The 14,692-nt window shown below is 34.1% G+C and overlaps 1 protein-coding gene across 1 annotated transcript; it reads right to left on the bottom strand.

The window, feature by feature from the left end:
• Window positions 1-956: 956 nt before the first annotated feature.
• LOC131944670 (signal recognition particle subunit SRP72) lies at window positions 957-10,208 on the bottom strand. The gene is made up of 19 exons (XM_059305444.1): window positions 10,069-10,208; window positions 8,367-8,484; window positions 7,531-7,651; window positions 7,136-7,201; window positions 6,029-6,106; window positions 5,814-5,925; window positions 5,550-5,613; window positions 5,300-5,438; window positions 4,925-5,056; window positions 4,659-4,787; window positions 4,393-4,530; window positions 4,186-4,281; window positions 3,836-3,939; window positions 3,605-3,682; window positions 3,211-3,348; window positions 2,877-2,941; window positions 2,502-2,615; window positions 2,268-2,319; window positions 957-2,032 (listed from the first exon to the last, which is right to left on the bottom strand). The coding sequence occupies exons 1-19, from the start codon at window positions 10,172-10,174 to the stop codon at window positions 1,861-1,863; spliced, it is 2,022 nt and encodes a 673-aa protein (XP_059161427.1). The 5' UTR covers window positions 10,175-10,208; the 3' UTR covers window positions 957-1,860.
• Between the last annotated feature and the right edge of the window lie 4,484 nt (window positions 10,209-14,692).

Here is a 14,692-nt window from a genome sequence, read left to right as displayed (position 1 = left end):
GTTTATTAAATTATTTTTTTTAAAAACCGGGTGGAATATTTTTTTAACATGAATGTGTTTCTAAAAACTTTTTTGTCAGGTTTTTTGTCGGACATATGGTCTTCTTTCTCAAATGAAACCATTGTTGTATACATCAGTAAAAAAAAATACAAGATCCATAGGGAAAAATAGGATTTTGAGGTAGTGACCTCCACCATACAGACTGAAGGTCACTCTATCATTGGCTGCAGACGGGCAGGACTGTTGTACAATATCATATTCAAACAACAGCCAGTATGTATGTGTACAACAGCCAGCATGTGTATGTGTTCAACAGCCAGCATGTGTATGTGTACAACAGCCAGTATGTATGTGTACAACAGCCAGCATGTGTATGTGTTCAACAGCCAGTATGTGTGCTACATAAACCACTTACTCACACTCCCTCTCGAGAATACCTATTAGAACCTCAACATTATATACATGCGTAGTAAGAAACCTGAAATTGTATAAAATAGAAATGGAGAATTAGAGAGAACTGGATCAGATTTCTTACTTTGCCAGGCATGGACAGTGTAGACCAACCTTATTCCCCTACCCCAAACACTTACGGTTGGTGTTAACATTGGGATCTATTTGTCATGGACGAAGTGTAAAGAGAAGTCGACTTCCAACTTTGGTTTTGAGCATGGTATAATGGGGAGGGGAGCTGGCTTCAATATTACATTTATTCATAGTATAGTGGTCTCCCTTTATTTGTGTCCACAAATACTACTACCGTACCTCCTTGCCGGTCAAGGCATTCTTTTAGGTAGAAATTACTTTGTGGGCAGTTTTTAATCAGTGAAATATGGTTAGTCAGTGTATCAGGCACCCAGAGCATACTCCTACAGAAATTTCCCAACAATTCAAAAAACTTGTCCTCATCTGCCTCAGCTCAACATTCAGTCAACTAAATATAAAAAAATGACTCAAAATGCCAGATAATGCATTTATTTAATTTGTTTACACCATTAACCAAATAATAGTAAATAATTTAACACATTCAAAAACAGTATCCTTTAAATAGTTATATTTTCTTCTCATGGTAGTCTACCAAAAGCTTAACAAGTTGTCATTCCAATTTTGAGTAGAATAAATGCAAGATTTAAGTTATGTTTATAAATTGTACAGTTGTAGGTGCAAGACCAACACAAACTTGTTCATCATGCAATGCATGCAGTTATTCATCAATTGCACCAAACAATATTTTGCATCCTTTAACAAACTACTGTCACAGATTAGGTATTGAATAATACTGGCTCACTAAGCTACCTTGACTTTGCCAGTTGGTTCTACTATAAAGTTGGTAGCATTTGATTTTTTATAGTTTCAATTTAAGCAGTTTTTAACATTTAATAAATCTTATTTCAAGCAGAAGATATTTAAATTTTAAGAAACAAAAAATGTGTTGTTTTAAAAAAAATGTTTTAAAACCTTTGACATTAAAACTATTGCTTATTATTTTGTAAAAATGACTAAAATAATGCAATTTAAAATTGAACAGACATACTTTATATAAGATAGAGTTTACCAGTCTGAAACAAATATCTCATAGATAAATGAAAATCTCACATCCGTTGAGGTGTTTTTTGTATATCCAGTTTACTGTTGACAGAGATTGACTTAACAATATTTATCAAAACCTAGCTGTTACAATACATCCATTGTTTCAAAATCATCACAGTTATTTTATTTTGAATTTCATTGATTAGGAAAAAGAAATCTTACAAAAGAGTCATTTAAAAACGAAGTAAAATGATGAATCTTAATTTTTTTTAAATGTGCTGATCCACTGTCCTAATACAAAGAACTTGTGGGGGACAGGCAGGCCAGCAACCCCTACCATTTCCCTCCTTTTCCAGCCTTCTTCTTCTTTTTGTTGGCTTGCACAGGCTTTTGTTGGCGTGGTCCCTGGGGGATAGGTGTGGGGGTTGGGGTAGACTGAGGGGAGGACGTACTAGCAGAGGGGCGAGGTGATGCCGCTTCACTCGACACTGATTTACTTGCATCTCTGTCAACAAACATTTTCATGTCAATCTTTGGTAACAACAAGCAAAAGGCATCATCTGTTTTTAATTCTTAGGTGCAATGAAATAAGGCACATAACTCAACATTTTCATTTAATTATACTTTGGTATGAGAATCAAGGCACATAACTCTACATTTTTATTTAATTCTCTTTAGGTATTAAGAAACAAGGCACATAATTTTTAAACTACAAGGAAATAAATTCTGTTAAAACTTACAAAGAATCTGCCAAAGCTTGAGTAGCAGCAGTTAACCCTTGGGTACCTTTACCTGAAAACATTCACTTTTTGGTACACAAATGTAATCATAATATTTTCATTTTAAACATACCCAACATTATAAGAAAAAAAATTGCATATAATTTTCATGATTATATTTTAAATCCAGATAATTATAAATAATTATCATAAATATTCCAAATTGTAGCAGTTTTTTTACAAGCTATGACTAACCTATTTCCTTTCTTTTATCCTTTCTTTTGCCTCTGTAGTATGATCTTTCTTTTCGAGGTAACCATCTTTCTGGGTCAATATCACTACCTGGTTTGCAGTTTTTAGGTAATTTTCCTAGTGAAATGGAAAATTTAATGAATAAATTGTATTTATTAATTGTTTAAAATCATATTTATGATTTCTTCAATCTTTTTTAAACATTTTTCCAAAAACAAACAGCTTGTGTGGTCCAGTAAAGATAGTTAAACACTGAATTTTATGTCATAGGTATTACTTATTGTTATAGTAATAATTGAAAAAGATGCTAGAGTTAGTGGAAAAAGGGTGCATCGCCATCAGTAACCAATTAAGTATTTCTTACAAATTATTTCATACCTTTCTTCTTCTTCCTTTGTTTTTTCTTTTGCATCAGCGCATCTCCTGACTTAGTATCCCCAGATCTAGTGAAATAAAAACTTTACGTAAGACAAATCCTACTGCTTGAGCATTTGCTATTATTTAAAAATTGATTCCATAAGTAATGATGGTGTATGATGAGTTTCTTCAGCACTCCAGTGGGAACTCCATAAATTCTGGAGTAGTAAGTATGAAGATCAAACACAAACCAAGTTTATTGCGAGTCAAATGTTTTCCTTCCACATGGCAAACCAAAAAGAGAGTACCCTAAAACATGAAAATCATAAAAAATAAAAAATGACAAAAAACTTACGCCCCAGGTGAGGCCTCTCCCTTCTGAGGTTGTAATTTCTTCATGTATTTTGGCCCTAAGGTGCTGAATGACGCTTCCAAGGCATCCACATCTAGGCCAGCAATAATCTTGACAACAGATGGTAAATCTTTGCTAATTCTACGACGTAGTTAAGGAGTTTTATACTAAATATAACGCAATACTTCGTTTTAAATAAAATATCCTGTGTTAAATTATTTTTGAAAACTTTTGTTTTACAATTATTAATTGTTTAATTTTTTAAATTTAACTTTTCACACAATCGTAACACCATTTTGACAAATATTTAAAATTGCAGTGCAGAAATAAAGTTGCTAAGAAAATGGTCAAACAAAAACAAAAGTTGATCTGAATAAAAATCAATCCTAAAGGATACTGTTGAGCTTTTGCTGCATCGAACTGAGAGTAGGATGATATCAACTGCGCTAATACTAAAGCATCATTAGGATTTGCTCTGGAAAAAATCCAAAAAACAGAGGTTATGTCTGGTTGTTAACAATAACAAAACATGGCTTGTACAACTATCCTCTTTCCATTTAACTAATTAAATAAACAGTAAAATAACTGTTGAATATTTAGTTTTAGCCCAAAAGAAAACATCACATACTTGCGTAAATCCTCTAACATCTTAGCAGCCTCTTCTGGTTTTCCATTCCTTAGCTGGAAATCTGCATTTGCTCTTGTTAATGTCAACAGACTAGAAGATTTGGGCTAGAAAATAAAGGTTACTTTAAATGTCATAATGACAAAGTGTTGAGAACATTTTTTTAACAATAAGGTGTATACAAAATAGTTTATAAAATAATTTTTCTAGATGGGAACACTACATGTGGTCAAATTACATTTACAAATGCCCACTAAAAAATAAAAAAATTTCCAATGATTATTATAATTAGGCTGTATTTAAGTTTAAAGACTTATTTTGAGTATTCTGTAATAATGATGATCTCATCTTACCTCATTCTTTTTGTACCAATTAACAGCATTAATTAGAACTTCAGAGGCAGCATCCTTGTCCTCTTGACTAAGATACAATGTCACTAGAGTGGATACCTAATTTAAAGAAAAAAGTATGTATGTCTATCAAATATTGTTCTGCACATCAATAATTCAAGATTTTGTGGATGTCTCTTGAGACTACTCTAAATCAGTTATTTCACTTACAATGCCCAACTTATAAGCTTCATTTCCTAGAGCTTTTAGTGCCTCACACGCTTGGTAAACGCTACCCTGGTTCAAGTAGAGCTGGGCTATTATCAAGTGAGTCTTGGAGGCCATCTCAGGATGACTTTGTACATAACCCTAAAGAGAGACAATATACACTTGAGATAAGAAATAAAAGTATAAATCATTCAAATTTTGTAAAAATATTTCATCTTTGTTTATTAAAGTACATAAATCTAACACCAATACAGAGGTCCAAAGTTTACCTTGAGCAGATTAACAGCTTCATCAATCTTTTTGTCTCTGATAAACTGGGCAGCTCTGATTAATAGGGGGGCATGTAGAGATGGGTACTGGTCCATCAGCTTCTTAGCCAGCTGGTGGCATTGTTCACCCTAGGGAGATACCAAAGTTATCAGTTACTTTTGGTCATATTATTAAAAAAACATAACATGGAGACAAACCAAACAAATATGTTAATTAGATCAGGTTAGATTAATACCTGTAATGTTTTTTTTAAAAAGGCCATTACCTGATTGGAGTACAAGTGTACCAGACACTGGTTGATGTCAATGTGCTGACGTTGGGCTGTCACAGTTTTGTGTTTAAGATTATCACCTGTTGCTGCCTTTATTTTGCGCTTTGAGTCAAAGATGTTTTGATCCTAGAAAATTGTTAAAAGAATGTTAACTAAACAAACAACAGGCATGCAACAGTTATACTGTATTTTAAAATAAGCATCAAATATGGAAAACTTATTTTAATTGGCTAATTTACCTTTAACATTTAATGAAATATACTAGTTCCAATTAAATATTCTATTATTTAAAGCGTACAATTGTTGCTTTCATTTTTCAAACTCGAATGATAAGTTTTCAGAGAGAGTAAAGAGCTGAATGTAAATCACCTTGTTGATTGTCACAACATTATTAGAAACAACTGCAATCAGGCCTGCATCTGAGGGTTTTGTTTTTAAAACTTGGTTATACAACTGGGAAGCTTGATCATTTTTGTTTTGACGCTGGAGAATGTAGCCACGTTGTACCCTAGGAATTTTATTAAAAATTATACTCATGTATAATGTTTGTACACAGGCATTAAATTGTGACTGATGATTCCTTTACTATTAAGAGCATTACTACTAAATATATAAACACCTTATGATGGCCAATTCTTCATCTAATTCCTCTTCAGTTATATCCCCATCACTCTTTAATAGTTCTGAAAGATATACATTTCACTTATTGTTTAAGGAAAAGAATAAGAATATGGGGAAAAAAAATAGACAATCGCCTGTAGAATTTGCAAAAAAAGCTTCAATATGTTTATTATTCTTAATAAGCTCATACATAAACAATGGAAAATTAGAGGATAAAAATTAACAGGCAAAATTTCCTGATGAGATCAAATACATGACTTACCTTCAGCCTTGTCTAGTTTCTCTAAAGCTGTCTTTAGATCCCCCTTCCCAAGATAATAACAAGCATTGTTGTAGCAGATTTCATAGGAACTCTCATCTGTATTTAGTTCACCCTAGAAGTAACAAAAACATGCTCTTTAAATTGTCAAGAAAATGGTGAAACAACAGGCAGCACCTTAAAAAATGACCTTTTTCAATAAAACTATGAGAGCTCACCATGTCTTTTTGATTCCACATTTGAAGAGAAGCAACAACTGCTGCCATGTTAGTCTGTCTCTCAGAGTCAAAATCATCCTATAAAATATAATCCAGAGTTTTATGGTAGTATAAATGTGCTAAAAACAATAATTATAACTGAAATCGTACTACATACTGAAGATGATTTTTTTTTAATGATACAGGCCATAAGATTTTGACAAATCAACATGTAAATGTGTGATTTAATTTTGACATCTTCAGTTTTTAAAAAATTGTAATTTTGCAGACATCTTGCACTAGTTAATTTGCAGGTGAAATGCCTGTTTACAGAGAGCAACAAAGATTAAATTACCAACAAATACATGCTAAACATAAATTGTAACAATACCTACTTACATTTCCTAAGAATATCATTTCTCACTATGGTTATTTCTTTTAGTGTTTTATATATATACGAGCCGACCCGCAGCATATCTTACGCCGCTATTTAGTTGTTTTATTTTCTACTTTTCAGTAATTCATAATTTATGAATTCGACAGTACCAATGCTGCCACTGAAAATATTTACTTTAAAACACTATCAGTAGGTCGTTAAGAACGATACTACCCCCACCCTCCTTCCCCCAACCCCTACCCTACACCTCCCCCCCCCCCCCCCCAGTGAAAGCAGCCTCCTCTTAGTTACCTCCCCTAAGTTTAAAATCATTTCAAACTAAATTATCTGCCCCTAATAGCCGTCACTAAACTGGGCTCTACGAATGTAAACCACAGCTCACAAGACCATGTAGGGGTGGGGTGGTAGGGAGCGCGCTTACAGCTTGTTTTCTAGCGTCTCCCAGAAGAGAATTATATATATAGATATTTTTTTTTAATTGAAATAATAGTTCAGTTATTTTATATGTTTCATATTACTTTTAATAGTTATATGTTGATTATTAAGCTATTTTGACTTTAAAATAATAACTAAAACTAATTTCCTGCATAATGCTTTATATTTTAAAATATTTTTTTAATAAGTGTCTGGTTGAAACAGATTGTCATTTGCCTAGATAATAAACGATTCATACACTAAATTACAATTCTGTTGGTTCACACATACAATAATGACCAAAAAATTATTCTCACTTGGGAATTTTTGATGACGTCCCTATACAAGCTGTTACACTCTTCATATTCCTCAATTCTGTAAAGCTTTAAAAAAAAAAGTAGCATTAATTAAAATAACCCTCTTTAACTAAATAAAAGCAGCCTAATACTTTTCTAATGTAGATATAGATGACAATAATGGGGGATTTAGCTTCAGAGTATTGCTAATAATATTTTAAGAATTAAAGTAGGAGTTGGGCTAAGTGTTATCACTGGGGTTCACATAATACTGAATTCATTGTTATTTACATTACAAAGTAAACTATGAATAAAACTTAAAATTTCAAAATTATAGTGAATAAAAGCTAGATCGGCCCATATGATTTTATTAACTGTTAATAAAATACAACTATAAAACCAGGAAACAAACTTACAACTTGGCATAGAAGTTCTTTGCTTCTGGTGTCATGAGAAGTAATAGATCTTAAAGTATTCAAAGCTTCATTAGTGCGATTCAACCGATATTCACAATAAGCTTTTTCAAACTTCAGAGACCTAAAACACAAAAATTTAAAGGTTAAAAAAAGAAACTGAAAATATATTTCAAAATCTCACAAATAGTTACATTAGTTAAAAATAAAATAACAAAGTTAAGCCATCTCACAAATTTCAAGTAAAGTCTTAGGCTCAAATAACTTGTAATACCTTAACAGAAAAACTGATGTTACCAGCAGATAGGAGATATAACTGTGTTAAAATACGCGATAGGTGATTTGGCTGGAATGTGGATTATTAATATTGTTGATAACTTAATTCGTATTTTATAAAAACTAGATTGTACTTGTATCTGTTACAGATAACCTTTGTTGGTCAAAGAGGAACGTGGTACGCTTTTGATATGCTTGGTTGCATTCAAAATAAATTGTGCATAGCAATGTGCTATCACTCCAGCTGTGAGTTATGTTGTCTGTCAGGGATCAGCCCTTAAATGCACTACCATCAGTGGGTGACAATTCACTGATTCACTTGCTTCCCCACTGAGGAAGTGTTAACAACCAATAAAAGAAAGGCAGCTGAGCATAATGATAACCACACAATCCTTTGAACAGCTGAAATAGTTCACTAACATTGTCAAACAAAAAATCCATAAATTAGAAAGAGTAGCTCTTGGAATTAATTAATTTTATACAGAAAAATTTGAAAGTAATCTAATATTTAACTTAAGCTACTCTGTAAATGTACAAAGTGGTTCTACTCATTATTAACATACCCAGAATGATTTTTGTCTTTGTTGAGGGCAGTTAAAGCTTCATCAAAACGATCCAAGAGAAGAAAGCTGACAATTTTACAGTTGAAAGCAGAAAATTCATCTGGATATTGCTGTAAAACTAAAAACAAACACTCCTTTATTTAAATGTGATGATTGAAAATCTTTTATTAATACAATTGAAGAAAAATATATCAATAAAATTAGTCCTAAAACATTTCTGCTTAAAAATAAATAGGAAGACCTACACTAAAATGTATCTCAACAATGAACTGTTCCCATCTAAGGTTGTATTTTTTTAACCACCACCTGACAACAAACTCATCTATTCCAATTAATGCTATTAGCAAGCCTTATAAAAGTAAAATTAAGTAGGTCTACAAACAGTATTTTTAACCCATGTCCAACAACCAATTTTTGTATTTCTTTTACTTCTGCTTATTTTGCGCTTAATTTTGAATAAAGATCATACATACGACATAATTCAATAAATTGAATTTTAGTATTATTTGGAGGGGGGGGGTGACAAATTTTAGAGAGAGAGGGAAACTACATTTGAAGGTTATTTTTAGAAAGTTAAAACTCCATGCAAAAACTGTGTTTCTTAAATTTTGGACTATAACCCAATTATTTTTTCTGACATAGAAACAGACAAATCTTTCATTTATAATTTCACATTCAATTTATGATGAGGTCACATCCAGTTCACAGCCAGATGAGAATGTAAGAGATACTCCGTGTAATGCCGATATCAAGGATAGTTTTATGTTTATTTAAACGAGAATAGTAGTTGAATAAATATTGAACAAGAAAATAATAGGCATTGCATCAAGCGAATATCGCTTGTATCGTTGTAATGTGAATGCTCATGGTAGTGGTATTCTTTAAACGGTCGTAGATCGCGTCAGGTCAAACAATACCCTCTCATAGCAACCCTAACAATCATGTATAAATGGGTCATCTAGTCCATTTAGGTCTTTGTGCTAAAATTTCTCTTTGGGCATTTTTCTATTTGCACTTATTTCTATGCGCTTTTTCTGGTTGCGCACAAGGAGTAGTTCTCTATAAGATCTGCAAAAAAATAAGCAAGCAGACTAATAACTTCCAGGTCTTACAATTGTTAGCGCTATAATATAGTATTACTTGCTACCCTGGAAGCGTGGCTGGTTGCTAACAAATATAGAACGTTCAGAACAGTGAGACCAGATGCATGACTTCTTGATTTTTCGTCTTAGTTCCAGTGACATTCTTAGAATTGCTTTTAAAAATGTTTACCATGAGCTAAATGGTGGTTTTTTATGTTATAAAAACAAGCTATAGGCCCGGGTGGCAGGGCTAGCCAGAAAAGCATTTTCTCAGCCCCCCTGAGTCATGTTTAAATTCAAATTGAAAATTGAATAAATTTTAGATTTAGTGAGAAAATCTACTACGGCGGCAACATACGGAAAGTGGTCAAAATCTAGTCTAGATCTTGATCTATATTTCTGTGGTTCAGTTGGTAAAGTTAAAGTTAGTTTAGTAGGCCTACAGTTTTAAATGTAACTTGTGTCAGTCAAGTGACTCAAGTCAGTAGTGAGTTGAGTGGCCCAGTCAGTGGGAACCAGACACTGAGACAGCAGTCAGTTTTAGTTTTGTTCAAAAAAGATTTTGAGACCAGAAAAAATGTAAGTACTTTATTAAAAGTCAACATCTATAGTGTAATTACTTTTATTAGCTATTCGAATAGCTTTTTCGTATTCTTGTTTTTGTCCACAACGATTCAAGTCTGCATATAAATTGGTTAAACTACTAGCAGATGCTGCTTGCGCCATGGTGGCAGACACTGCCGGAGTTTAGTTGTGGTTTGTCTAATACCGAAATACGACGTTTATTTCAGTTTCATAAATGACTATAACACCATAACTAAGTCTTTACATTTTAGGCTAGGCTAAAGAATTAAGGCATTAACCTAGTCATCATGATGGCCAAAGATCGAGCTGACAATTCGAATAGGTCATTTCAATTCTCATTTCTTCGTCTTTTTATGTTATTTTTTTGTGTGAAATGTAGTGAACTATGCCAAATCTTGTAAACTTATTTAATCTAATCTAATGCATTTACATCCAGACACATTCATATCCTGTAAGAATGCAATATAGTCCATTTTCACTCTAATTAATTAGTCATAAATTAGTCAATAAAATTTATTTTAAACATTAATAAATGCAATAATAGAAAGATAAAATTAAATTTTTAATACCAGCAAATATTCGATCAGCTGGCGATGGCAGCCGTTTCTTTGATGCATCTATTCCGGGCAGAGTTTCTTCCAGTCATCTTTCGGGACTTTATAGAGAAAACAAATACTTTTACCACTGTCCGCCCCTCCCCCCCCCCCCCCCGAAAGTGCGCTCGTGTTGCTTTGTTTACAACTTCAAACTTTTTAATTTTATATAAACAAACACTACTTTTACGCTATTTAAATCAATAGCCTAAATACAAAACACGTATACAGGGGTGGACATCAGTGTTTCTTCCAGACTTTTTTCTCCGGGGGGGCACTTGAAATTTTCGGGGGGGCGGTAAACTTTCTTCGGGGGGGCGGACACTGTTAAAAGTATATATTTTCTATATAAATTATATAAATTTCATTTCGTTCGGGGGGGCGGTAACAATTTTTCGGGGGGGGCAAAGCCCCCCCGAAGAGATGCCTGGAAGAAACTCTGGGTGGAATGGCCCGCCGGTCTACCGGGGAAAATCCCGGTGTGTCCCATAGAAACGGTACTATACAGGCTATTACTATTAGTATTTTGGTTGTAAAAAAAAAAAAAAAAAAAAAAAAAAAAAAAAAGATTGAGTCGCGTAAATTTCCATTCAGCTGAGGATGATCATCCGGCTTTGATGGGAAAAATGCACAATGAAAATGTTAATCTGAGGTTGGTGGTCCCTTTTAAAATTTCCCGGGCCTAGATCTTGGACACTGTCAGTCCACCCCTGGACATCTACATCAAAAGTGGTCTTAAGATGTATGCGTATTTGTCTGCAGCCAATATGTCGGAATCCAATTTGACGGGATCGCATTTATCGTGACCCAATAATCGGTGATAATGACGGGATCCGTTTTGTCGGGAGCCTTATTGAAGGAAGCGGTGTCGCTAAAATTCGGATTTCACCTGGCTCGGTGACTATGGGTGTCGTCGCGCCCGTATGTCCTCCATCAATCTTGCTTTTTTTTTTTTTGGGCCGAAGTAACATATTTGTCTTAATTATTCCTTACTTAAATTGGATTTAAAAAATGTGAGAGTATATACGATGTTTCGATTTGCTGTCACCTTATTAATGCTCCCCGTGTCTCCGCGCCACCGCCCCTTGACATTAGTGTTGACGCAAGCCTATATGACAAAGTAGAGCGATTTTTTTTCTAAAGTAGACTGCATTTAAAGATACATTACTATTATTATATAGGCCTACATGATAAGATTGAGTCGATTGAGAATGATACAAATTAAGCTTATTTATTGATGAGGGGTTAGATATAAAGAAAACCACTCTACTGTGCCCAGAGCCGGCGTTGGGGGGTGGCGAACGGGGCGGTCGCCATAGGCCCCGCGCTTGAAGGGGCCCCGCGCTTCAGCACTGTCATTGTTATCTGAATGAGTTCGTAAACTTAAAAAAATTGTTGCTGAATTCAATTGGGAAAAACTAAATGGTCGAATGCCGACGTTGTTGATTGTTATAACCGAGGCCACGGTTGATGTTGGTGAGTCCCACCTGAACTGGGACAGGCCGTAATTCGATACAAAAATAGTGTCACGCCTTCCCTTTGTGTAGGGTACGGTCGCCTGGCATTTGACCTGATCAGCTGACTGGAGATGGCGGTCGAGAATCAGCCCACGACGTAAAGAGATACCCTATTGTATGCGGACCCATGAAGACGTCCTTTTAGTGAGCAGACGGGACCGTTAGTGACCTGACTTTCTTGTTGTAGATGTCGTATAATGTCGTATATGTACAGTGTTTCTTCCAGACTTTTTTCTCCAGGGGGGGGGGGGAGGGGCACTTGAAATTTTCGGGGGGGGGGGGGGGTGGTGAGAGGGGCGGTAAATTTTCTTCGCCCCCCCCCCCCCCCCCCCGAAGAGATGCCTGGAAGAAACTCTATATGTAGGCCTACTTGTCTTGTCGGGGAGATGAGGCTCGTTAGCTGGGGACAGCCACTCTTCTAGGAGAGACAACTCCAAAATTAAACAACTGCTGCCTTGTAGTTTGTTCTTGGTTGGACAAAGGCTATGGAAGAAAATCCAAAAAGAAAAGCAGGCTGAAATCGGAGTCAATGGCCTCAATGGCGCATAACCAGTTGACACGTAACGCTTAATTGTGTTGGAGGCGTGGTCGAGTCGGCAAAAAACTCATGGTTGATAAATTCGAACAAAATCTCGAGTTCAAACCCTCTGGCAGATATATCTCGATCCCCTTCAACACTAATAATTAAGAACGAAGAAGAAGAAGGTATAACAAAGTTAACATTCAGTTGCGTGCAGAGGGGTGGGAGGAGGGCGACGAGGGGGGGGGCGCCTTAGGATCTATATCAGGCCAGGGGCGGAACTACCATACCGCCAGACCCCGCAGTGCGGGGGGGCCCAGGACATTTAGGGGCCCATTTCCGACCAAAAAACAATAAAAAAAAATTTCAAAAATTATGTTTTCCATGCATCTTAAAAGTGGTTTTGTAAAAAAAAAAAAAAAAAAAAAAAAAAAAAAAAAAAAAAAACAGGTCTTCTATAGCAGAGATTGTTGCGTAGAAAAATATTTTAAAATCTCCAAGGGCTATAGTCTGAAAGGTAGGCAAACATTCACACAACTTCCATGACTTACTGCCCTTCTTTAAAATAGGGATGCCCACGAATCTCATTTACATAGTTTTGTACTATGTATAGTAAAAAGCAAATGATTCTCTGAATTGTTATTTAAATAAGACGTACTAAACAATGGTATAGATATAAAAATCAATGTTTTCAAAATTGATATTATAAAAGCCAAAAATGAAAAAAATAAACATAACGCGAGAAACCATTCACGAATTAAGCTTACGTCTTTATATATTTTTGACCCGTTTAAAAATAAGGTTAAAAGAGATAAAAAATGTGTCTAGTTCAGGGGTCGGCAACCTGCGGCTCGCGAGCCGCATGCGGCTCTTTTGGTGTCCAGTTGCGGCTCTTCAGCTCCATGCACAAATATTAATAATTATTTTTATTTTCTTTCAAAACTCATAAAAAATATTAGACTGCAACACTCGGTAGTAAACGATAAAACAAAAGATATAAACAATAAACATTCACTATTATATTATAATATTTAGTTACTCCCTATCTCAATGTACTTCCTATTACATTGTCCATTCCGAATTGAAACATCCAACTTCATAGTGGATATCACAAAGAAACTAAACCAGCTAAGTGTAAAACTGAAAGAAAAACCCGGACTATGTCTTGCTTGAAGAAGTGGTTTGTTTCGGTGAGCGGTAAATTACTAAATTACGAAAAATCCGAAAAAATATCGTTATAAAACCAATTCTACTATTCAATCACTTCAGCATTAATATAAACAAAATGAAGGATGTTTTCACTGAGAGATTTGAGCTAATCAAAACAAGTGCAAGTACTCTGACTTACTTAGTAGATCTTCTCAACACAAATTCAAATGAGATTATTTCATATATTCAAAGCTATTTATTTAAAATTACATATGTAATGTATTTGTTTAGGATTATATATATATATATATATATATATATATATATATATATATATATATATATATATATATATATATATATATATATATATAAAATCCTATACAAATATACTATTGACATACAAATGTTAGTGGCTCTTTAAAACCAGGCAATGTTGTATATTGTAACTTTTGGCTCTTTCGGCTCAAAAGGTTGCCGACCCCTGGTCTAGTTTGTTCTCTCAGAATGGTTATATATTAAAAAAAAAAAAAAAAAAAAAAAAAAAAAAAAAAAAAAAAAAAAAGAATGGTTATATATTGCAATGAAGTAGACTAAATTACTCTGTTTAGATACAGATTATATATATATAAATATATATTAGTGTCGTCACTGGCAACTTGATAGTGGTTTTGTAAGTAACAAACAGAATACAGATCTAATACAGTAGTGATGTTATATAGATAGTAGCTAAGACATGCTGTTGCGTAAAAAAATAAAAAAATAATAAACACAGCTGTAGTGTGAAAGATAGGCAAACGTTCAAACCATTTCCATAAATTATTTCCCTTTTTCAAATAGTCAAATAGGGGTGCTCAAAAGCTCTTTTTAATAGATTTGT

The sequence above is a fragment of the Physella acuta genome, unplaced genomic scaffold (genome assembly GCF_028476545.2).
Source record: "Physella acuta isolate Inbredline_101_S28 unplaced genomic scaffold, ASM2847654v3 ptg000502l, whole genome shotgun sequence".
Classification (NCBI taxonomy): Eukaryota; Metazoa; Mollusca; class Gastropoda; family Physidae; genus Physella; species Physella acuta.
Note: the sequence above shows the minus strand (reverse complement) of the source record. Positions and strands in the feature narration are given on the sequence as shown.